Source organism: Saccopteryx bilineata, chromosome 4 (genome assembly GCF_036850765.1).
Source record: "Saccopteryx bilineata isolate mSacBil1 chromosome 4, mSacBil1_pri_phased_curated, whole genome shotgun sequence".
NCBI classification, from domain to species: domain Eukaryota; kingdom Metazoa; phylum Chordata; class Mammalia; order Chiroptera; family Emballonuridae; genus Saccopteryx; species Saccopteryx bilineata.
The window spans coordinates 264,792,588-264,818,110 of NC_089493.1; the positions used below are offsets into that span (position 1 = coordinate 264,792,588).

At 48.5% G+C, this 25,523-nt stretch overlaps 1 protein-coding gene across 8 annotated transcripts in view; it reads left to right on the plus strand.

Moving 5' to 3' along the window:
• Positions 1–25,523, plus strand: part of CUX1 (cut like homeobox 1) — a 373,287-nt gene that overhangs the window by 257,243 nt on the left and 90,521 nt on the right. For 6 of the 8 annotated variants that reach the window (XM_066274464.1, XM_066274469.1, XM_066274466.1 and 3 more), the window contains exons 9-11: positions 7,125–7,173; positions 17,357–17,461; positions 24,577–24,765. In XM_066274464.1, the coding sequence (XP_066130561.1) occupies positions 7,125–7,173; positions 17,357–17,461; positions 24,577–24,765 (343 nt within the window). The remainder of the gene's footprint in view (positions 1–7,124; positions 7,174–17,356; positions 17,462–24,576; positions 24,766–25,523) is intronic. The other 2 variants (XM_066274467.1, XM_066274462.1) reach the window with 1 other exon arrangement.

Consider the following 25,523-nt stretch of genomic DNA (forward strand, 5'->3'; position numbering starts at 1 on the left):
CAGTTTTAGTGGGTCAAAGGAGAAAAACCATTTAATTAGCTCCATAAATGCTTAAAAGGTACTTAATGAGATCAGTATCCATCTTTTATTAAAAAGCCTTAATAGGCCCTGGCCGGTTGGCTCAGTGGTAGAGCGTCGGCCTGGCGTGCAGAAGTCCCAGGTTCGATTCCCGGCCAGGGCACACAGGAGAAGCGCCCATCTACTTCTCCACCCCTCCCCCTCTCCTTCCTCTCTGTCTCTCTCTTCCCCTCCCACAGCCGAGGCTCCATTGGAGCAAAGATGGCCCGGGCCCTGGGGATGGCTCCTTGGCCTCTGCCCCAGGCACTAGAGTGGCTCTAGTTGCAACAGAGTGACGCCCCGGAGGGGCAGAGCATCACCCCCTGGTGGGCAGAGCCTCACCCCTGGTGGGCGTACCGGGTGGATCCCGGTCGGGCGCATGTGGGAGTCTGTCTGACTGTCTCTCCCCATTTCCAGCTTCGGAAAAATACAAAAAAAAAAAAACCTTAATAAAATAAGAACAATTGGATATTTCATTAACAAAATAGTAACATATTTAAATTCCAAAACCAGAAACATGCTTAACAGTGAAACTTTCAATACATCGACATTGAAGTCAGACACCAGACAGGGGTCCCTTCTGTCACTCTTGCTGTGATGTGGTTCTGGAAGCACTGGTCAGTGCCATCATCTAAGAAAGAAATAGAGGCATAAAAGGGGCAGGAAGACCCTAGCCAGCTAGTTCAATTGGTTGGAGCATCATCCTGATGTGCCAGGGTTGTTGTGGGTTCGATCCCCAGTCAGGGCACATACAAGAATTGACTAGTGAGTGCATGAATGAGCGGAGCAACAAATCTGTTTCTCTCTCTCTCTCTTTCTCTCTCTTTCTCTCTCTTTCTCTCTCTCTCCATTCTCTTTCTCCCTTCATATCTCTCAAATTAGTAAAAAAAATTTTATTAATAAAATATATTATTTAAGGGGGCGGGGTGGGGCAAGAAGAGACTAGCCATTATGTGCAGATGAGGGCATGGTACTGTGAAAGCAAGAGGGCAAGCACAAAGCTGTAGAGAGTTAAGAGGCACCCATCACGGCGTGATTCCTTTCTCTGTCCAGAAGGATGCTCTTCTCTCAGTCCCACTATTCTCTGCCCAACAAAAGCATCTTCAGCCTCCAGGATACAGGCCACGTCCTCTCCTCTGAGACTATCACTCCTCATGTTTTCAAAGCCCTTTGTCCCTTGTTCTGTGCTGTCACTGTACTGAAATTACTTGGGTCTGTTTACCTCCCTGTACCCACCACTGAAAAGGCAGTCTCAACAGGGTCCCTGCCACCTTCAGACATTCAGTGCTATTTGTGACCCAGAACGGGCAAGGTACAGCCAGTGTGTTAGTGATAAGGTAAATGCCAGGATACTGGTGCTGCTGACCCCACGTGGGACATTTGTTTCCCCATCAGCTATGGCACACAGTAGGTGCTCTGTAGGCCTAGAGCAGAAACTGTCCCCTCGCCCCCACCCCAGTCTGTGACCCACACCCGTCAGGACAGGCCAGTGCCTGTGCAGGAGGAGGGCACAATGCCACCTCCTCCAGGTACAGTCCTGCCTGGCACTCACATGGGACTGCAGACCAGCCTTTCCTTGCAGTGAGATTGGGTTTCTGCACTGTGCCCAGCTCCTCATTTGTGTCCCTATAAGGGGACAGAAAGTGATACCTTTCCTGTGGATTCCCTACCCCCATTAAGGGGATTCCAGATCCATAGCCAAGAAACCTTCTTCAGCACCGACCCTCTGGCCACCTCTTTCTACCTGCTCTTTCCGATGCTGATCCAGTGAGCCCTGCTTCTGTGTGGCCTCTCTTTCCTCGTGCTCTCTGTGCTAAGAGAGCTGGGCCTGGTCTAAGTTGTCAGGAAAGTGATCCGCCTTCCTGACACCTGAGGCCATTAAACGCCACATCCTGGTGGAGGGGAATATTTCACTTTATTACACATACTGAAGCTTTATTTTTTTTTTTCTTTTAAGCAGGGAGAATTAATCTTTAGATATTTTGTCTTTTAACGCTCAAGAACTTTGCAGTCTAATATTGAAACTATTGGCTTCTGACTTGGGTCCAAGAAGACATGCTGATCTTTGAAGGCCACCAAGGACATTTCTTTAATTGCTTGTAGAAGTACTTTGTCTTAACAGCTTCTGATGATAGTGTGCATGTTGGATATTGAAACATGCACCAGCCTTGCCCTGTGCCATCCTTTAGCATCTGGGCTAGGGTGACAGTAAATACAGAGTTTCTAGTGTGGATATCATCCCCCTCCCATCGACCTTGGCCATGTCCTCTTAAGTTCCTCATAAAAATTGCGTGCTAGCGCAGAGAATGCCCTGAAATGATCTGTAGGGAACTGATTGAATGAACCAAATATTCTAGGCCAAGCTGAAATTATCCGCTATTTGAAGTCGGAGTGGAGCATAATGCCATGCAGGTTAATAGATCAGTGAAAGCTGTTTTGTCAGCTCATAAAAAGGTGAGAGAACTAAATTTTTATAATAAATAGTTTTGCTGAGCAAACAATATGTGCAGTTGTTATGGACTTTGGAAAAGAAATGATTTTAGACTAACGTCTGGCTCTAGATCCTGATGTGGTAGTTGAACCTTCAAAATGAAAAGAATGGAAAAACTTCAGAATATTGTTGACACTCACGCTGTGAAAGCACGCGGCATTTAATTCATTTTTGCACTTTTCAGATAACATTTATAGTTGTATTACTAACCTCTGGGCATTTTCGAATTACTTACTTAGGGCAGTTTGCCTGGGAGGATGAATTTAGTGGGGAGGGTGAAGGCAGCAGTGTGGAGGGGAGTGGACTGAGCTGCTCGGTGGTGGCCGTGTCCCCTGGTGAGGCCAGCGCAGACCCAGCGGCAGAGACCCCACCGCCTCGGGCCTGGTCTGCACGTCACGTCTTCAAAATGAAATAATAATTTGAACTTTTCCTTGCCCACTGCTCCCTGGCTCCTTCCATTGTCTCCTTCTGGTTTCTGGTCCATCCTGTGAATGGGAACTGCAGCCCCCCTGGGCCCTGCTGTCATCGCGATACCTGGTGTAGAATAGCCTGCTTTTTAACAGCGGGGCTCAGTGTTGTCATTATCATTTGAAAGCTTTAGAAATATGAGAGTCGCTCTCATAATGAATGAAAGGTAAGTGCGGTAGTTGTTATCACATTCAATATTTTGGTCAGTTTAGCAGTTGCTTAGTAACTAAAGTTAAACCGATCACAAAATGGAAAAACTTGAAATTCATTTCCAGGGGTTGCCTCAGACTGCCGAGAAGGCACCTTCCTGTTTAATTCTTTATAAGTGACTTGAAACTTTTTGGAAGTGGTGCTTTGTTTTCTGGATATTAGACATTCTAATGAGCATTCAAAACCATTCACTGTCCAAGGAGGCTGTCAAGCCCACCGAGGGCCTCTAACTCCTGCGGAATTTGGATACCACTTCCCAGCCCCACAGGCCCTGCCTTGCTGATCCAGCCTCTGGGTGAAGCCAGACCCTAGGAACCACTCTTTTCTGTCGCCGTGGCTTTGTATGTGGCTGCTTGGCCATTGGCAGAGCCAGGCAAGAACCGAGGATTAGATAAAAACAGGCGCAGGTGGGCCAGCGGTCCCCAGGCAGCCACACCTCTGCCCCTTATCTCCAGACCCCTAGGTCTGGGGACTCCCAGAGGATTAAAGGTGAAGCTCTGGCCATGTGGAGAAGCTGATCAGTGACCCCTTGAGGCCTGGCATCACCCCCCTGGTCCCCTTTCTTCTTCATTTCAGCCTGAGACACTGCAGGGCTGTCTTCCCCCATATACTCTGCCAAAGAGTGTATTTAGCACCCCCAAAAACAGTCCCCAGAAGAGAACATCCCCCTGGAAGACACACACCCCCACACCCAACAGTGTATGTGATCTGACTTCAAACATCTGGGCCACAGTATAAACTAGACATGAGAAAGATACTCAAGAAAACCAGGGAAGATAATAGCAATGTAAAGCGAAAAGAAAGGAATAATTTTTTAAAAATGAATGAAGTAGAAATAACAGGTATGGAAAATAGAACAACTGAACTAAGGAACAAAAGAGAAAAGGTCAATTAGAGGGTGAATACAGCTGCCGTTGGGTCAGCTTGAAGAACCACAGAAAACAGAGAAAGGATAAAGAAAGGTTGAATGATATGGAGGACAGAAGTGGATGTGCCAACAATATCCAAATAACAGAGTTTCAAACAGAGCAGAAGAAATACTAGAATGACAAAGATAAATTAGCCAGAATTAATGAAAGATGAAAGGGCTCATCAAGAACCTAACAGGAGCCCTGGCCGGTTGGCTCAGTGGTAGAGCGTCGACCTAGCGTGCGGAGGACCCGGGTTCGATTCCCGGCCAGGGCACACAGGAGAAGCGTCTATTTGCTTCTCCACCCCTCCGCCGCTCTTTCCTCTCTGTCTCTCTCTTCCCCTCCCGCAGCCAAGGCTCCATTGGAGCAAAGATGGCCCGGGCGCTGGGGATGGCTCTGTGGCCTCTGCCTCAGGCGCTAGAGTGGCTCTGGTCACAACATGGCGACGCCCAGGATGGGCAGAGCATCGCCCCCTGGTGGGCAGAGCGTCGCCCCTGGTGGGCGTGCCGGGTGGATCCCGGTCGGGCGCATGCGGGAGTCTGTCTGACTGTCTCTCCCTATTTCCAGCTTCAGAAAAATGAAAAAAAAAAAAAAAAAAAAAAAAAAAAAAAAAAAAATGAAAGAACCTAACAGGAGAGATTAGGAAAACCTCTCACCAAAGCCCCTGCTCAGGCCTTCGGCGCACTCGGCCAGGCCAGCCCCGTCTAACTCCGGGCCCTGCAGCCAGCTCCCCGGAGCTGCTCAGGAGACAAGTGAGACACCACCAATAAATCTTTTTTCAGGTATTCAGCGGCTAAGCATTTCCATTCTCCTCTCGTAAATATGCAGTCCTGGCAAGATCTGCAGGAGCCACATCTATGTGCGCCCATCCTGTAGCCCCGTCCCGGTCCAGGAAACTTGTAGGTGTCGGAAACATTCACAGAATGAGAGTGAGTGCGTGAGTGATGCCGGTAGCCGGGGAAGTTTACCATGTGTATCTCAACTGTGTAAATACATGTGACTAACTGGTTAAAGTTCAAAACTGTGTTTAAAAGATGGGATTTGCCTTACAAGTTTGTTCAACTTTTATTTCCTCTTGTGCCCAATGAAGTTTGCACTTCGTCAGCAGGTTGTTGAGATAGCAGCTTTCTGTACTGGCTGTCAGGTGTCCTTTCCTGTCATGTTTCAGACCCTTAACACCATCATGGCTTTTGTTTGTGTTATCTTTTGTCGTCATTAGACTATCTTTTCTTTGACACAGCAGTTTTTCCAAGCTCTTGGAGGTTTTCGTTTCAGATGCTGCGGTGAGATGTTTAGTAACTTAAGCGGCCCCCACCCCTCTTGCACCCAGTATTTCACTGCAGAGGCCCCATTGGGGTATTTGTCTTCCAGAGACACTGCCTTCTTCACGAAGTCACCCTAAAAATAGCTTCACTTAACTAGGCCATTTTATGAGTTGTTTCACTTTTCTCAGACCAGTCTGACAGCAGGATACTATTTCAAACAGATACAATGAGCCTCGAACTTGATCACAAGGCATCTGTGGCCCTGCTCAGGCTGCTGGGAGCTGATAAAATTGCCTCGAATCGCAGTTAAAGGCTGGTAAACCTTGGGTCCGGCAAACAGCAGAACCCCACCAACCAGGGCCTAAATGTAGTTTGTCTAACTCTCGGTGTTAAGGGTGGGTGCTTAGGACCAGAGAAGCAGGTTTCAGGGGCAGAAGTCAGGCCTGTTGGGTGCCCCAGGCTGTCCCAGGGGGCAGGCTGGCACCTTGCTGGCAGGACAGGCTGCATTGAGGACTCAGGCCTCCAACCTGAAACCAGCCCTGTGCAGGCACCAGAGATGAAGGCAAAGAAGACACACAGATTGGAAGAAGGAGGGAGGAGAGGAGGCTGTGCTGCTCCCCAAGATGGAACCACTGGGGGGGATTTGGGAGGGGCTGGAGGAGGGGCGGAAGTAGGAGATTAGGTTCCCAAGGAGGGGAGGGTGATCTGGGCAGATAGCACAGGGCAAGGCTATTTAGGGGCCAACAGTGGTGGGTGTTGCGGGAGCACAGGGCCATGGGGTTGGGTGATGGGCTGAGGCAGCAGGGTACAGGAGACTCCCTGTAGAAGGGCCAAATGCATAGCACTGAGGCGTGGCGCTGTGTCCCGAGGCAGCAGAGAGCTCAGGCCCACATGGAGTGTAGAGTCAGGAGGGCCCAGCAGGAGTGGGCCCTGAACCCCACTGTGGATGTATAGCCGTAATATTCCATTCCATCTTCGACGCGTGTGTTAAACCTTCCTTGGTTGCAGCCAGTCTTGGCCTTGGCCTCTCATCAGAATATATCTTACAGAAGTTTGGGGCAGTGATTTGTCCAAGTGTCTGGTTCTAACGTCCCATAGACTTTCCAAATTGATCATGTTCTTCTCAATAGGATTCTCAGCATTATTCTCTCTCTCATATTATATGTTGGAACCATGTGTATTGCCTTCAAATTACTCAAGGAATACTTTCAAAATAGGGGAAGCACCTGGAAACCCCTGGGTGTGGGCAAGGCCAAATGATGATGGTGAACTCAGATGGTTTTATAGAGCAGACTGCAGAATGCAGTCCCCGACCTGCATTCCCATTGTCTTCTCTGCCTTCTTGTGGTTCTCTTGGTCCTAGCAAACTTCTACTCATCCTTCAAAACCCAGTTCACACATGACCTCTGAAGTTTTTTCAGAGTATTCTTTTCAGAGCTCTGTTCACTCTCTTGGCCATTGTATTTTATCTTTTTATGGTTCTCTCTCACGGACAAGATCGGGAGCTCCTGACAGGCAGTTTGCCCCTTCCCCCCAGTGCAGGCCCACCTCCTCCCGGTGAGCGGTAGCTCCCCCTCACAGGTCTGCATGGCTCCTCTCTCCCCCGACACTGGTGACTGTGACCAGAATGTATACCTATGGGTCATTCTGTCAAGTTCAGAGCCATGGGCACCCCCTCAGCCTGTCTTGCTACTAATGCGCTTTCTTCCTCTCACCTCCTAGGGCCGACGAAATTGAGATGATCATGACGGACCTTGAAAGAGCAAACCAGGTAGGATGTTTGATAGCTTCAGGCATAAAATCACAATAGTATAGCCATTTGTCATCTTGGAAAATTGCATCTCTCTAAGTTAGAAAACCATTTATTCTCATATTTTTTACATACAGCTATGAATGTTGACACTTTTCCTTTGATGTGACCCTAGCATCCCAGACATCCCCTGCAAAGCAGCTACCTCTTGTTCTTTTTCTTAATTCGTCTCTCAAACACCTGCCTCTATTCATGTGGCAGCTATGACGCTGTAGAGTTTATCCCAGTGTGTGATTCCATAGAGAAGTCTTTATCGCTCCCTCTACCGGGTTTGAAGCCACTCGTCTGGAGAGACCTCCAGCTGACAGCCCTCTCTTGTCGGGTACTTAGCATGGGTGCCTCGTGGGAAGTACTCAACACAGTATCTGGCACAAAATGGGCACATGGTATTGGTCATCTCTAAACACTCAACTGCCTGGGAAATTTGGCCACTGTGTAGAACGCCTTCTTTCCCCAAGGACTCGAAAACAGTAAAACATTTGCTTCAGCAAATGGTGCTGTTTCTTTGGAAAGAAAGAGGTCTCCCATTTATTTTCTCTATTTGTGAGGAAAAACAGCCAAAGCCATGGTGTTTCTCAGCTTCAGAAGGCCACAGCTATGGCTACCCCCCATACAAGTTTACACCTGGGCAGCCTCAAGCACTGCTTGGCGGTGTGCCTCAGTGGCCCAGGCAAGTACAGCCCCACAAGATGGAAGTCCTTCCTGGATCTGTGGTCTCTACTTCCCACCTTCTGAAAGTTTCAGAGGGCACCCACCTGCCATTGCTTACCTCGACCCTCAGGGAAGAGTGTCCTTATCTATTCTTTGATCAATAAAATCATTCTTAAGTCTGATTGAAATGTGAAATTCCTTGGCCGGTTGGCTCAGCAGTAGAGCATCGGCCCGGCGTGTGGAAGTCCAGGTTCGATTCCCGGTCAGGGCACACAGGAGAAGCGCCCATCTGCTTCTCCACTCTTCCCCTTCTTTCTCTCTCTCTCTTCCCCTCCCGCAGCCAAGGCTCCATTAGAGCAAAAGTTGGCCCCGGCACCAAGGACGCCTCCATGGCCTCTGCCTCAGGCGCTAGAATGTCTCCAGCAGCAATGGAGCAAAGGCCCAGATGGGCAGAGTGTCGCCCCCTGGTGGGCATGCCGGGTGATCCTGGTCGGGTGCATGCGGGAGTCAGTCTGACTGCCTCCCCACGTCTAACTTCGGAAACACACACACACACACAGAATGATCCCAGGCGGTGTGCAGATTTCAATTTTTTTTCCTTTTTTTTATTTTTTTCATTGATTTGAGAGAGTAACAGAGAGAGAGAGAAAGAGAAAGACAGAGGAAGTGAGGGAGGGAAACAGAAGCATCATTAACTCACCAGTCCACTTAGTTGTTCCATTTAGTTGTGTACTTATTGGTTGCTTCTCATATGTGCCCTGACCGGGGATCAAACCAATGACCTTACCACACTGGGACATTGCTTTATCCACTAAGCCACCCTTCCAGGGCCTGGATTTTTTTTTTTTTTTTAAGGAAAACTTAATGGGTTCTGTGTTGCATACCCAGAGCCCGCAAAGGATCTGGGTTCTGGCCCAGTAGGCATGCGTGAAATGGAGTGCCTGAGAGCATTGTTACACATTAGTTATCCTGGTAATTGTAGGGAGAGCTGCCAGTTTGGGTGTTTTTTTTTCTAATTGATTTTAGAGAGAGGAAGGAAGAGAGAGAGAAAGAAAAACATTGATTTGTTGTTTCATTTATTTAAGCATTCATTGGTTGATTCTTGTATGAGCCCTGACCGGGGATCAAACCTGCAACCTTGGCCTATCAGGATTACACTCTAACCAACTGAGGTACCTCGCCAGGGCCTTGAATAGCTTATTTTGTGCCTTGCTCTGTTCTGAGCACTTCACATGAGCGGAATCGCTTAAACTTCACCACAGCCCACCGAAGTCAATGCTGTTATGATCCCCGCTTTATAGATGAGGAAACTGAGGTCAGTGGCTGGTCACTGCAGAGCCCGGACTGGAGCCTGTGCTCTTCACCCGCATACTGGGGAACAGGCCGCAGAGCAGGGGCCCCCTTTGCCTTCTTTCAGATGTCTTGTTTCCCAAGTGCACCCATCCACACAGCCCCTTCTGTAAAAGCACTGCTTCTGCTTCACCTCACAAAGGTGCTTAACTGTTTAGTTACCTTCACCTACTAAACTAATTTACTCTGGGTCCCTTGGTTTTTATTCAGTTGGCACTACTCAACTTTGCAGAGACCTTGACTAAAAAGTAGTTACTGGTAGAAGTTAACTTACTCTGTCTCAGGACTTCCATTTGCATTTCTCAAATTTCCACCCACCCACTCTCCCCCAGGCCAGCCGCAGGGCTGCTCTTTTGATGGCACTTTGGGGTAAGCTTTGATTTGTTAAGCAGATAACGTTATTCTGCAACTATCAAATGCAGTCTCTGAGGCAGTCCCCAGGTACTAAAGAAGTTTGGCAGAGTTGATACAATTCTAAAAGGGCTGAGGCCACATGAGTACATCTCAACCCTAGAAGACACCAGGCAGGACCGTAGAGAAAGGCGCCACCTCTGGAGCGACACTTGGCTCAGGTCCCAACTCGATACTTCCTGGCTGTATAGCCTTGAACAGGTCTCTTAACTATTTATATTTCTTTAAAAAAAAAAAAAAAAAAGAAGAGCCCTGGCCAGTTGGCTCAGTGGTAGAGCGTCGACCTGGTGTGCAGGAATCCCAGGTTCGATTCCCGGCCAGGGCACACAGGAGAAGCACCCATCTGCTTCTCCACCCCTCCCCCTCTCCTTCCTCTCTGTCTCTCTTCCCCTCCCGCAGCCGAGGCTCCATTGGAGCAAAGTTTGCCCAGGCGCTGAGGATGGCTCTGTGGCCTCTGCCTCAGGCGCTAGAATGGCTCTGGTTGTGGCAGAGTGACGCCCCAAGATGGGCAGAGCATCGCCCCCTGGTGGGCATGCCGGGTGGATCCCGGTTGGGTGCATGCGGGAGTCTGTCTGACTGCCTCCCTGTTTCCAGCTTCAGAAAAATACAAAAAAAAAAAAAGAAGAAGAAGAAGAAAGAAAGAAAAATAGTGAACTTTGAGGATATTATGCTATGGGAAATAAGGCAGTCATAAAAAGACAAACACTGGCCTGATCGGTGGTGGGACACTGGATAGAGTGTCGACACTGAGGTCCCAGGTTTGAAACCCTGAGGTCACGGACTTGAGCGCAGGCTCTCCAGCTTGAGCATGGGCTTGCCAGCTTGAATGTGGGATCAGTGACATGATCTCGTGGTCACTGGCATGAGCCCAAAGGTCACTGGCTTGTAGCCCAGGTCACTGGCTCGGCTGGAATGCCCCCCCCACCCCACCCCGGTCAAGGCACATATGAGGAGCTATCAATGAACAACTAAAGTGCCGCCACAACTGTGAGTTGATTTTTCTCATCTCCCTTGCCCTCTCTTTTTCTCTCTCTCTTGCTGAAAAAAAAAAAAAGGACAAACACTATATGATTTCACTTTATGAGGTTACTAGAGTAGTCACATTCATAGACAGAGAGTAGGATGACGGGGGCCGGGGGAGCAGGGGGGGATTGTTGTTTAATGGGTGCCGAGTTTCTGTTTGGGCAGATGAAATAGTTGTGAAGATTGATTGCCCAGCAGTGTAAATGTGCTTACTACTACCTAACTGTATGCTTAAAAATGGTTAAGATTATCATTTTATGGTATATGTATTTTACCATAATTAAAATTTTGAGAAAATTTTAAGCAAGGGAAAAGGTATGAGGGAATGATAACTCGCACTTCCTTTGCAAGAGGTTTTGAGGATTAAAGGTGAAATGCCTGGGTAAGAAGTAGATGCTTGCATAGATGTTCATTGTGTAGTTGCTGAGGAAGCACCGATTTAGTGGGAGAATTGCAAAGCCCTGTCCTAGGGAAATGCCAGCATGGGGTGGGGGAGAGGCATAGGCGAGTGCCAACCAACAACTCGGGGTGCATTAACAGCCTGGTGTGGCTGCCAAAGGAATTATCACAGCCTAAAGCTACGTTAATGGAACTAGTTTCTAGAATGAAGGAGGTGGTGATTCTACACCGCCCACAACAATTAATCTGTCCCTGGGAATAAGGATTTACCCTGGAAACTATACTGTAAGTAAAGCAGGTACCGGGAGTCAGAGTCCCCACCATGGCCAACATAAGGAAGGAACCCTAACACAAAAAACACCAGAAGGTTTGAGGGGATTCTTTATCTTTGGGGATCAGGGAGAAAAGACAGAGGGACTTGACACCAAGACCATAGGAATAATTTCAGGAATGTAAGGTGTAAAAAGTTTGCACAAGGGAAAGCCTAGGGTGGAGACATGGTGAATTCTGTCCTTGTAGCTCCTCAGGGCTGGCCAGGGAAATGGGTCTGGCTTTCTCGTGGCTGAGTTCAGAGGATACTGAAGGGAAGCTTGCTCTTAGGTCTGGCTCTCCAGCTGTGTCTAGAGCTGACACCAAAGGGAGTGAGCTCCCTGTCATCAGAGCTGTGCAGGCATTTGCTACCAACTCTGAGTATAAGACGGCATCAGGCATAGAACAAGTAGACAGAGGGATTGAACCAGGTGGCTTGATGGGTCAACAAGAACAACTGACAAGGAGAAAATTCCCCAGGTGGACATGAGGATGCGTTCCAGGCAGGCGAGGAGGGTCACAGTGAGCTCTGTGTGTTTAGGCCATTCCATAAAGTTAGAACCAGAAGGTCCAGAGAGGGAGAGCAGGCCCATAGAAAGGGATCCAGCCCGGTGAGGACCTCATCCTTAGAACTCTGGAAATCACGGATGGAAATAAGATGTCAGATGAGTTCTAGAAGGATCACACTGGCTAAATATTGGAGAATTTATGGTAGTAGAAAGACCCAAAGTCAGGGAAGCAGTGAGCAGCTTTTGTAATAGATTAGAGCAAAGAAGGCATGGGTCTGAACTGAGGTGGTCCCAATGGAGATGAGACAGAGGTGGGCTGGGCAGAAGGGATGAAAGGTACAGAGGACCACACACCAGTGTGGGCACAGCCAGAAATGTGGTCCAGCCACCTTTACCATCACAGGAAAGCCCCCGGAGAAGCAATTCAACAGTTCGTTAACGTATATCATTTTAACCCTCAGCTTATAATCACAGTGTTCTATGAGACCTGAAGCTATACTTTATTGCTACAGTACTTGTGATCTGTGATGGAAAGTGGGAGAGGGGTCTTCCACCAACATCACTTAGGTCCAGGTCTCGTTTATCCTGTTTGTTAAACTTCAAGGCATTTCAAGGCATTGCATTAATTCTGTCTTTCCTTTTTTTTTTTTTTAAGATTTTACTTATCGATTTTAGAGAGAGAGGTAGGGGGAGGAGTGGGAAGCATCAGCTCTTTTTATTTTTTCACTTTTTCTAATATGTTTTTAATACATAGTGTTTCTTTGACAAATCTATCATAATTTATAATTAAGGGAGTACCAATAAATTATAGATAAATGTGTACATGTGGTACAAAGTATGTTTGAAGAAAATTACTCTAACTACACTAGGAAATAACTCTTTGACAAACCTGTCCCCCCTTCCTATGGCAGTATTTCTCCTGTCTTCTTCCTTGCCCCTCTGCAGCTTTGGAATTCCTGATTCCACCCATTTTCCACGTCTCAGCTCAAAGTTCACCCTGCCCCATGAACCAGAGAGAAGCAATTTTTATCTCCTTATAACTGGTGTGGTAATATGGTTGCACATTTTTTTTTAAGCAATCATTATTAACAAACAAGTAGAAAACTGTCATCCCTGCAATTACACATACCAAAAACTTAAGGATAGTTTTCATCAATAAAATAGAAGGAACTCGCCTGACCAAGCAGTGGTGCACTGGGTAGAACCTCAGACTGGGATACAGAGGACACAGGTTCGAGACCCCAAGGTCGCTAGCTTGAGCACAGGCTCATCTGGTTTGAGCAAAGCTCACCAGCTTGGACCCAAGGTCGCTGGCTCGAGCAAGGGGGGTTACTTGGTCTGCTGTAGCCCCCGGGTCAAGGCACATATGAGAAAACAATCGGTGAACAACTAAGGTGTCACAGCGAAAAACTAATGATTGAGGAAGCATCAGCTCTTAGTTGCTTCTCACATGTGCCTTGATGGGGCAAGCCCGGGGTTTCGAACCAATGACCTCAGCGCTCCAGGTTAACGCTTTATCCACTGCACCACCACAGGTCAGGCTAATACTGTCTTAATTGATGACAGGAAAGGTTCAGAACTTTTGAGGCTTCATAGGAAATAAGAAACCACACCTGTGCACTCTCCAGCCACATGAAACCCTGTCTGTGGGCCCAATAACTCGGTCAGCTTCTCCGTCTGCGCCTTCACCCCCCCCCCCTTCCTGAGCATCTGATTTGAGTTGCCAGGACACAAAGCCACAGTGCGGGCAGGAGGAAGTCCTTTCAGTGAGTGGTCCTCCTCCTGCCAGCCTATCTTAAGGAGGAGACTACTCAGGTTGAGGTTAAGTTGGAAACCACAGTTTAACTTCACCGAGGAGAAGGAGTCAAGTTTGGGAGAAATGCAAAGAGCAAAAAGAACTCAGAGCAAGATGTGACATTTTCTCTGACCAAGATTTCTGTGTTCTGATGGGGGGAATGTTTGAGCGTGAATCCCAGCTCTTCCATTTCCCACCCCCGTGATGTGGCTGTGAGCCAGCCCTCACTCTCCCAGTGCCTGTTTCCCCACCTATGGACTGAGGTGGTAGTTTACACCCCTGGGAGAGCCCCCATTCATACAGCAAATATTTCTGAGCCCCTGCTGCAAGCAGACCCTGTTCAGACGCAGCCCATGCCTGTGGGCACCTCGTAGGTGCTGAGGCGGCGCTGGTTTCATCTGGACTCCTTGCCAGTGGGGGAGCCGTGCCTGCGTCCCTGCTCACTCCTGGAGTCCCCTGGGCACCTTGGTGTTTCCCTGGAGTAGATTAGGCTCCCAGCCTAGGTCAGGTGGGCCAGCAAGGCCCACAGAGAGCCCCGGGGCCACGCTTTGTGGCAGGAGGAGATAGGGTGATTTCCTTTTCCGGCTTTCCTGAAATTGTGACTCAGGCAGGCTGTGACAAATAAGGCTTACATGGGTGGCCTTGGTATACTTCTAGGTTTCAGCCTGGCTGATCTGGGAAACAAATCCAAACTGATATGCACCGAGTCCCAGAAACACAGGCAGCAGGTCGAAATGGGGACTTCTTGGTCACCAGTGCAGGGCTACTTTGAGCCACATGGCAAGAAACTTCTTGGTAAAGCTTTCTGACCTCCCTCCTATAGACTGACTGAAGTAGGGGTTACTGCAGGGCTCTAGCTCCTTCCCTGCTCTGCTTGGACTTCCAGCATTTCTATTCTGTCTCAGAAAAGTAAAGAAAGTAAGCAGCAGCCAGCAAGAGAAGTCTTCCAAGAGAGCGGCTCAGGCCTGGTAAGGCGCTATTCTCATCAGGGGTGGCCGCCGAATCCCACCCAGGGCCATCCCCGCCGCCGTGGAGCCCTGGCTTCGGTGCCTAGGCTCTGCCTCTGGAGTGGCGGGGAGAAAGGGACCCCATCGGGAGAAACAGAGTTTAGTGTCCGTCTCATGGCAGACACACTCATCTCTGTGGCTGAGGTTCCGGAGCAGAAACCAGCAGCAGAGGTTTCCACATCCTGCCATTGATTCCCGTTCTAGAAACAACCAGACTACGTGGTTGGACTATGGGCATCAGGAAGATGTGAGACCCTGGGAACAAGGGGCACCCTGCTGCCAGCCCAGCACGGTACCCTTTCTGCCTCAGCTGCTAAAGACCGAATCCACAACTACAGAATATCCCTGTTGCAGCCACACTTGGTCCTGTTTTTATTTTTAATTGTTCACTGTTTGCTTTGTCCATGTTTAGCTGCACAAACCACCTCAAATCACATTTTTCTTATCCTTAGAGTATAAAGCCTAAATAAATAGTATAAATCCTAAATACTGTAGTCAAAAAGTTGCACTGGAGTAACCAAGTCAAGCCAAATGTGGTAAAAGGCTGTGACCTCCACGAGTAGGTCACAGCTACTCCGTCTATGAACTTGGAAACTGCATAAAGTACAGAAGCTCTGGAGAAATTATGCAAACCAAGGATGAAATCATTAACAGCTAGATCCTTTATTCTGTGAGCTATTGGCCTTTATGAAACAGTGCTCTGCTCTGAACAGCTAGATGCCTTCATGAGACCCTGATGGTGAGCCCACTGCCCAGGCTGCCCAGCCCTGCTTGTTCCAGAGCCAGAACTTCGGAGCCGGCGTTCCCAGATAGGCGGTTGGTTCTGGAAGCAGCTGCTGCCCGGCTGCTTCCAGAACAGCTCTTCCCCCAGGCTGTGAAGTATCTATCCTGGTCAGCTAGACTAGAGCTATGTCAGAATGCACCTTATCCCTGACAGTCACAGGCACATTATTCACAAGGGTTAATCTAACTAGAAAGCAAAGAGTAAACTTTCCAGTGATATGACATGTTTATCAGAAAAACTTAGAGTGGCACAGTTGGATATAACGTGGGGGAAATTTTTTTCACTGAAGAGGAGACTTTTCCTACAGTTAGCAGAAACCAGAGTCACCCCTGCCATCTTCGCCCCACCGGTCACACCGCTGCCTTTCCTGACGGGTGCTTCTAGATTGTGTTTGGAGCAGAGCATGGTGGGAGGCGACTGCCTGAGCACAGACAGGCCTGGCCGGGCGCCATGGGAGTTAGATTGAGTGCAATCCCAGGAGCTCCTGCAGGAGCAGGGCAGGCGGCCACCAGCACCACCCTGGGCAGAAGTAACTGCTCCTAGAAATATCCTAATTTGTCTGTGTGCAGTGCAGATAGATTTACACTGCCGGCACATGATTGCTTGGGGCTGCCAGGCCCATTCTAGTACAACTAGATTGATCAGCGAGTACTGGGGCATGCGAACTTCTTGTTTCTCTTTTTCAGTCTTTCTTAGCTATTAGTAGACACATAACATCACACCACAAAATGAGGAAACGCATGAAACAGCCCTGCTCACCCAGGCTTTTCTCTTTAATCTTTTCTATTAGCAGAATGTACGTCTGGTAGAAAAAATAAGCATAATACTTCTCAGCCTGCATTCCCAATGTCAATTAGCTGCCTTTCTCACCCATCTCAGAGTCTCATCTCAATTATAATGGTAAAATCCAGACAAGCCCATTAATAAAACACTTCTGAATAAGTTGTGTGTGCAACGCACTTCTGCAGATGTTAATCCTTTCGGGGTCCCTGAGAGAGAGCCGGTGTTCCCATTTTGGAGATGGAAAGGTAGAAGCTTAGTGAGCTTAAGTAGGTAACGTGCCCTCATCCCTCTGTCTCCAAATGCCCAATCCCTGCCCCCTGGCAGGCACTAGAGTGGCCTGTTTCCCCCATTCAGTGGGAAATCCTTATTTGCTATTTAGTGCCATTGGTTTCCTTGACTGGGAATTAAATGCAAATGGTAGAAGTACCTACTTGTTTCTCCCTGGACCTCCTTCCTGCAGTCAGCTGCATCCCTCCTGGTGCACAGTGGGCCTGGGCCACCTCCTGCCTCCTGCCCCCGCCACCCCCAACCCCAAACCTGCCTGCTGGCTGCAATACCAGCATTGGCATTAGAAAACTTTGTCAGGTGAAGAGTTAAATATGTTGAAATAAGCCTGGCCCTCACAAAAGAAGTGGCATTTACACCCTGTGCGTTTATGGAAATACTTGCCAAAGGAAAACAACCACAACATTGTGCATGTTTTAGGAAGAGAATGGCCGGAGTGTCTTTAATTCACTGTTTACCCTTGAGAATTACTCCCAGGAGTAATCCTGCAATAAAATCTTCTTGGTCTATGAGAATAGAAAGAAATTGAATCAAAAGACTCTATTTCCACTTGTATTTATTCAGTCTGGGAAATTCAGTGGGCCGGAGCATTACTATCAGCAGGGGATTCCTTGCTCCTAGCGTTAAATTACTGTCATAATCGCTCAATTATTTCTTCCTTGTACTGTTTAAAATAAAAATCCATCACATTCTATGTTTTTTTCTAGCATTTATTAGGTTGAGTGTTTAGGAAAATCAATTATAGTCAGTCAGGCATGAATTGATGAATGTTCTTGTAATAATTGTCAGTTGTTAAACTGAATGTACTTTCTCTTCTCACCCTTTTCATTTCCTTCAGAGGGCAGAGGTGGCTCAGAGAGAGGCGGAGACCTTGAGGGAGCAGCTCTCGTCAGCCAACCACTCTCTCCAGCTGGCCTCGCAGATCCAGAAGGCACCGGACGTGGTGGGTAGCCGGGCCCTGTGGGGACTCTGTGTGCCTGGCGTCTGTACCTTTCTGTGTTATAGCTGCTTTCTGCTTTTGCTACTTAGTGTCCCTTTTTGGAATATTTTAGGCGGTACAGCTGTCTTGGTGGGGAATGCTTTTAACAGTTTGGGGTAGAACTTGTTAGAGTCAGAGGAAGAGTTTTACTGATTATGGGTCGATGCTCTGCGGTCAGCATGACGCCCACCCAGCGTATAGGTGGGGACCAATCCCATCACCCACGGGGCCATCTTCCCTACTTAACCTATGGGGTGGTGGCTGGCAGATGGGTAATCTAAAACCAGAGCTTTGCCAAAATTACACAGGAAAATTTGGGGTTTGGTCTTCTCCCAAATGTGTCCTTCCAGAGTGAGAAACATTTTGTGATGAGCTGGGGAAGCCAAGGAGGTAATAAGGTGACAGCCCGCTCTGAGTCTGTGTGATTGCCAGAACCTTGCTCAAAGTGGAGGCGAGCAGGGGTGTGAGGCGCACATCCTGGTCTTTTCGCCTCTTCATTTTCCGAACATTAATAATGATTGCTCATAGCTGGAACTTTCCCAGCTTGTTGGAGGCGACTTGAAACTGCTGGATTCCAGTCTCTGCAGGGCTGGGTATTATATGGAGCAGCATGCAGTGAAGACCTGGATATTGGAGCCATGCCCCTGGGCCAGACCATGGCTCTGCAATTGTCAGCTCTGTGACTTTAAACAAGTCATTTAACCTTCATGAGTGTCAGTTCCATCATGTATAAAATGGGTTTTTAAAAGGGTTTCAGAAATCTGAGCAAAACTCTTAGAGTAAGACCTGACCCATAATAAGTCCTCAGGAAACCTTAGCAGTTACTCTTACTGTGTTTGGCATCTGGTTCAGGAGCCCTAGTTTAAGCTCAGTTCCATAAGTTGCTGTTGTTAGGTTTGGGGGGGGGGGGGTTGTTGTTTTGTGGGGTTTTTGGTATTTTTTCTGAAGTGAGAAGAGGGGAGGCAGAAAGACAGACTCCCGCATGCACCCGACCGGGGTCCACATGGCATGCCCACTAGGGAGCGATGCTCTGCCCATCTAGGGCGTCGCTCCATTGCATCCGGAGCCATTCTGGTGCCTGAGGCAGAGGCCATAGAGCCATCCTAAGTGCCCAGGCCAACTTTGCTCCAATGGAGCCTCGGCTGCAGGAGAGAAAGAGAGAGATAGAGAGAAAGAGGGGGAAGGGTGGAGAAGCAGATGGGCACTTCTCCTATGTGCCTTGGCTGGGAATCGAACCTGAGACATCCACATGCCGGGCCGATGCTCTACCACTGAGCCAACTGGCCAGGGCCCCATCACTTTTTTATACATTTAGGGAGTTAAACTTACTAGGCCTTGGTTTCCTTGTGTGTAGGGTAAGGAACAAGTGATTCTGTGGTCCCTTCAGCTCTCATAGCCTGTGATGAGTGAACTGCACTCATAAGTGCCCCTTTACTTAACAAAGAGCTACAGCGCCCTTGCCGGCACCCATCGTGGACGCTGGGAGAGCAGGGAGGGCTGAGCCGGGCCCCTTCCGGAGAGAGCACAGGCCGGGAAACTTGCTCTTCTAGTAAATTCACGTGTCAGTTTGATAGCCATTATTCCACCGAATACACAAAGTGGGATATTGTTATTTCTTTATATAGATCATAAAATATGTATTTCCGATGGCTTTAGGCGACCCCTGTGTTTTGGTCGTTCGACCCCCTCCGGGGTCGCGACCCACAGGTTGAGAACCGCTGATTTAGATGAAGACACAGAAGCTCCGTGAACATAAACTCCTCGCTCTGGAGCGCTTGGCCCCAGTGGCCAACCCAGGACTTGGCCAGGGGCTCTCTGCCACCTTATACTGGAACTTTTAAATTAGTCCTTGGGAATAAATCTAAAACAGAGTTTTAGTGGTGGAACCTTTCTTAAGAATGGGTTTTTTGTTTTCTTTCTTTACATTAACATTAAATAAAATATGATTTAAGTATCTTAGAACACAGAGAAAAGTTTTCCAATTTAGGAACCATTGCATCCTTCATCCTTCACGGACTCTGGTTTTAGCCTTACCTGAAAGGTCCCCTTGGCTCTGCCGGTATCCCCTCATCTAGATTTACGTGGACTGGACTCAGCATCCTAGCAGGAGGAAGCCCTCGAGGACGAAGTCAGTACGGCTTCTCCTGGCCTTTGTGGTGGATCCTGGTCCTAGAGAAAGTCTTCCATCCTAATGTGTCCACACAGGGCTCCCAAGCTAAATGCTTTGATTGAAAGGATTTCTGGCACCATCCTGGATTATAGCAACCAAAACATTTCAGGAAGAAATGAATGTTTTTGCAGGTAGAGTAAGTTGTGGGTCCTCGGGGTGCTTAAACACTTCATCGTCGGCTAAGCACAGTGTTTACATGGCACAGGTTCAGTCTTCCAGGAGCAGCCCTGCCAGGGCTCCCTCGGGTGTGCGTTCCCACAGCCAGTCCACTCAGCCGACCAGGGAGCAAGCTCAGGAAACTGGGCCAGCAGGAGAGTGTCTGTTGGGCTTGGCTGGCAGAGCTCGGCAGAGGAACAGTAGACTCTATAGATCTAGCAAAGTCCCAAACCGATCTGTTGGGTCTCTTACTGGAATCGTCACATTTGGAAGGTGAGCTGCCGCTCAGAGAGCGCCTGCTCTGTGTTAGGGGCCATGCCGGTGCTTCATATGGTTACTTCACTTCTGCCTCATGGCACCGTGGTCATCAGAGGCAGGTTTTATTGTCCTCATTTTACAGGGAAGGAAACTGAGAGGCTCAGAGGAGTAAGGAATTTGCCAAAGGTCACACAGCTAGAAAATGATCAAGCTGGCATTTGATCCTAAGTTTGTTTTAGTCCAAAGTCCACTCTTTTCCCTTCATGCAGGTCCTTTGTCAGCTATTTACAGACAGATATTATTAGTTCAGGGCTCTAGCATACCACACAGGGCCACCTTCTTGGACCTCAACAACCTGTAATGCTAGAAAATATACCTGCCTGAGCCCTGGCCAGCTGGCTCAGTGGTAGAGCGTCGGCCTGGTGTGTGGAAGTCCCAGGTTCGATTCCCAGCCAGGGCACACAGGAGAAGCACCCATCTGCTTCTCCACCCTTCCCCCTCTCCTTTCTTTCTCTTTCCCTCCTGCAGCCAAGGCTCCATTGGAGCAAAGTTGACTCAGGCACTGAGGATGGCTCCATGGCCTCTGCCTCAGGCGCTAGAATGGCTCTGGTTGCAACTGAGTGATGCCCCAGATGGGCAGAATATCGCCCCCTAGTGGGCATGCCATGTGGGTCCCGGTCGGGCGCATGTGGGAGTCTGTCTCTGCCTCTCCCGCTTCTTTCTTCAGAAAAATATTAAAAAAAAAAGAAGAAAGAAAATATACCTGCCTGTCTCTCAAGTGAATATCGGGTGCACACACTGCATAGATCCATTCTGCTTCACCCACTTTTTGTTGCAGCAATAAATTGGTGGTGAGAGAGAGAAAGCTGGGGTTCCCGTTCTCTCATCTCTCCCCCACTGGAGTAAACACAACTAAAACCAGCCTCGACATCAAGGGTGTCTCTTGGGCTGGGGTCCTGCATGCACCGTCTTTTCACAGTTAGGTTTCCTCACATTGAGTAGTGCTCACATTTAATATGGAAATGGCTGCAGGATAACAGAGATGATTATCTAGTTTATTGCAGCCCGTTCTAATCTCAATAGGAGGACTCACTAGACAGTTACACAACTTGTGATGTTTAACACAAGCAGGTTGGGAGAGAGGGTGGAGAATGGGTTCAAAAGGGACAAAGTTTAATGGACTGTTACCTCAGTAGCTTCTGTTTTTATGTTCATTTTTACCTTTGGAAACACTCCTGCCACTATCATCATCTTAAGCCCTTCCTTGTTTATTGTGTTTGTTTTTTAACAATGTTTTTTAGACTCTACAAAGCATTACCACATATCCTCTCCTGGCTCCTGAGCCATCAGAGCCCCAACCCCAAAACCTAGCTCCCGTGATGAATGTAAGATGCTCTTACAGGCCTTGGGAGCCTTGAGTTGTGGGACTGTCCCTAATAGGAAAGACTCTTAGGACCTCATTCTTGTACCCACAAGAGCCTTTTGTCAGACTTGAAAAAATGGCAGCCCCTGCCTGACCGGTGGGGCACAGTGGATAGAGCGTCAACCTGGGATGCTGAGGATCCAGGTTCGAATCCACAAGGTCACCAGCATAAGCACAGGCTCACCAGTTTGACCATGGGGTCACCAGCCTGCACGTAGGATTGACATGATCCCATGGTCACTGTCTTGAGCCCAAAGGTCGCTGGCTTGAACCCCAGTGTCACTGGCGTGAGTCCAAGGTTGCTGGTTTGAGCAAGAGGTCACTCACTCTGCTGTAGCCCCCCAGTCAAGGCATATATGAGAAAGTAATCAATAAACAACTTAGGTGTTGCAACGAAGAATGGATGCTTCTTATCTCTCTTTATCCCTGTCTGTCCCTCTCTGTCTCTGTCACAAAGAAAAAAAAGACTATTTTCGCTATGTTATAAGTGAAGAATTAGTGGCCCAGGTTCCTGAGTTAGTTGATGTACCCAAGGTCACATGATCAGCTTGTGACCAGGCCACACTGGGCCTCAGGAATTAAGCACATGGTCCTCTGGGTCTGCCTACTCCCAGGTTCCTATCCTGGGCCCAGGGCCAGCACTGAGAAGTGCTCTTTTTATATATAGAGAGTGAGATAAAAGTAGGTTTACAGTTGTTTATATGGAAAATAACACAATAATTAATAAATAACACAAGAATAAACTCTGTTTTGCATGTTCACAACTATAAACATACTTTTGCCTCATCCTGTATTATTGGGCCCACTTGTCCCTGATATAACTTGGTTTTAACTATCTAAAACCCCAGATCACCTTTTGGCTTATTTTAGACTCTTCCCCTAAGAGCACTTGAAACAGTTTTTGTGGCTGGCATCCCTCCAGTTAGAAAATTGATAAATAAGGTAAATTAGATAACATGGCTCATTCTATACTCACCATGAGACCAAATATCACTGCCATCATTCCCCTTGTGTTCCACAGTCCAGGCACCTCTGGCCACTCCTCTGATCGTTCCCCATCAGTCACCAACATGACCTTTTACAAGCTGGCCTCCGCATTGGTCCCTCCTTGTGCCCTGTTCCCTGCCCTTTTCAACCTCAGTGCCCACTTGTGGTGTCCCACCCTGAAATGGAGTCCCTGTTCCTTCTGATGGGATCTGCCAGTCCTGTCTTTCCCTTCCCTTCCCTTCCCTTCCCTTCCCTTCCCTTCCCTTCCCGTCCTTTCCCTTCCTTTCCCTTTCCCTTTCCTGCTGTGCCCTCCTCGCCCTCCTCACCCTCCTCACCCTCATCTCTCTCCTCGGGGCTCACCTCCACAAGCTTCGTTCCTTCTTTTGGATGGTAAGTGCCAGCACTGCTGGATGGCTTGTCTTAGGCCCCCTGACCTTGATCTGCCCAGTGTTATCTAGGGTTATGCTTCCTAAACTGTGGTAAAGGACAGGGTTGTTTTGATTATTAAATTTCTAATCTGTCACAGATTGATGGTTTTATAAAAGACAATAAAAAATGTCACAAAAAAAATGTTCAATTGCTGTAAACATTTCTAAACACTTACTTTCAATTTCTGTACTTGTCTCACTGTGTACTGGCAGGGTTTTGTGGACTGGCACCAGTCCATGGAGCACACTCTGAACTGAGCTGGTCTGGACAGCGTGTGCCCTTAAATAAGCTGGCGGGAAGGTGACCATGTGGGTCCCAGGCTATGTGCCCATCTTCCAGAAGTCAAGAGAAAGGAGAATCTTCTTTTATATTTACAAATCAAAGAAACAAAGGAATCCCTTCTGTGCACATAAAACTACATTCTTAAGTGGTACAGGCCTTAGTTTCCCCAGAGGATAATATGAAAAATCATTTCCCTGGGTGACTGTTCCCAAATGTGAAACCCTGTGACAAGCACATCGATGCGTGGAATAGCGTAGCTGCTCCTCCACCTAGGGCTGCAGCTGCCGTTTCCCACACCAGTATGGACACAATCAGACGTGAAGTGGATGACAGCAGGATGGTGGCATTCTGCACCGCAGTGTAAGCTGCCCCAGGACTCTGCTGTCACAGCGACCCATGTAGTTTTACCCTTCTTGTCCCCGTCCGTATCGCCCAAAAGTGCATCTGCCCAGCAGAAAAGCTTCCAGAATCATTCAGGAGCTGTCATTATTGTCAATACTTGAAAAAAGTATTGCTTTATTCCTTGGGAAGTGGAATTACAGACTTAACTTTTTATCTCTTTTTTTTTATACCTTTCCCAGTTTTGCATATTTTTTACTATGAGCAAATTGGGGAATGGCATAAGTTTTTTAAAACATCAGTCATCATAAGAACTTCTAAGCAAAGGAATCCCAAATGTGCATCTTCCACATCTTTTAACTCTTTAAAATGTTGACTCTGAAAATCAATTTGTCAAACAACATAGCTTCTAGAGAGCTTAGTAAGGAACCAAAAGGACATTGAATCTCGTCTGGTGGGAGAAGATCTGAAAACTTTGAAACATTCCAGAGCCTCTCATTTGTTGTTCTGGCTGAAGCACTCATCCCCCAACCCCTTCAACGCCCTTTCTGTCACCTCCCTCAGATCTTTGCTCAGATACAACCTTTTCCTGACCATCTTATTAAAAACCCCAACTGCCTCTCCCAAGTCCAACCGCATGACCCCTCCTTGCTTCAGCTTTTCTCTGGCACTTACCACCACCCAGCACTCCTTGTGCTACTAATAAGTGCATTTAGTGTGTCTCACCCACCAACCCACCCACTGACTAGAATCCCTGTGAGATGAGGGACTCCCACCCTTTTGCTGTGTGCCCGGTACTCATAAGTGCCCGTTCAGTGGACACAGCCTGCTGACAGCTCACCATGCAGGTGGAGAGGCGGTGTGGGAGGGCAGTCAGCAGGTCCTGTCCCAGCAGAGGCAGGAAGTAATGTCTTACTGTGAGCTCACCGTCCACATCCTCCACCCACCTTGTTTTTGGCGTGGTTGCAAGCACAGCTAACCCCGAGCACCTGCCTGAAGCTGGTGCAGTTTTGTCATTGCCTTTCTCCTTCCCAGGAGCAGGCCATAGAGGTGCTGACCCGCTCCAGCCTAGAAGTTGAGTTGGCCGCCAAAGAGCGGGAGATCGCCCAGCTGGTGGAGGACGTGCAGCGACTCCAGGCCAGCCTCACCAAGTTGCGGGAGAACTCGGCCAACCAGATCTCCCAGCTCGAGCAGCAGCTGAGTGCCAAGAACAGCACACTCAAAGTAAGGGCGCCATGGGGGCCAGCAGGCAAGGGAGGGCTGGATGCGCGGTGCACGCCCTTTGCCTTCCTCCACGCACGGCCCTGGAGGAGCCCAGGGTTGGCCTACACAGTGTTTCTCTCTCCGCACTGACACCCTAAGAAGGTGGGGGGGGGCGCCTCTGTCCCTCAGCATCTAGGACTCCAAATGGGTGTAGTGACCATGGCAGGAGGCCTTGTCTCAGAAGCTGCCTTCTTGGCCCTGCCTTGGTCATTGCTCGAGATACTCTCATTTTTGTGGTCTGCAAAGATAGTGGTTAAAATTCAATCTTCTTCAAAAGCAAAAGTGACTGCTTGGGTATTTTTCATTCTGAACTCCAACCATCAGCAAGTGTTTTCCTCCATTGAGAACAGTACAACAAGGCCTGAGGCTCCCCTGGGCACCTCTGTCAGAAGCACGAGTGCATAAGCTCCATCAGAGTTCCGTTTTGGATGTCTTATCTGAAGTTGTCAACAAATATGGCAACTCTGAACCTCTGTGAAGTAGCTAGAAGCAGAGTCCTGGAGCCCAAGGCAGGGAGACAGACTGTGAACCCCTCTGCCAGATCAAGCCTGGGCAGCTCCTCCTCTTGACCAGCCATTTTCTGCACATAGCACGCAGGAGAAACCCCCATCATCAGTGCCCACTACCCACCCATGGCACTGCTCCCCCACCTCAGACCTGGGCCGACAGGGCTGGACCTGGAGAGTCTGTGCGCTGCTTTGGTGGGTTAAGTGGTTGTC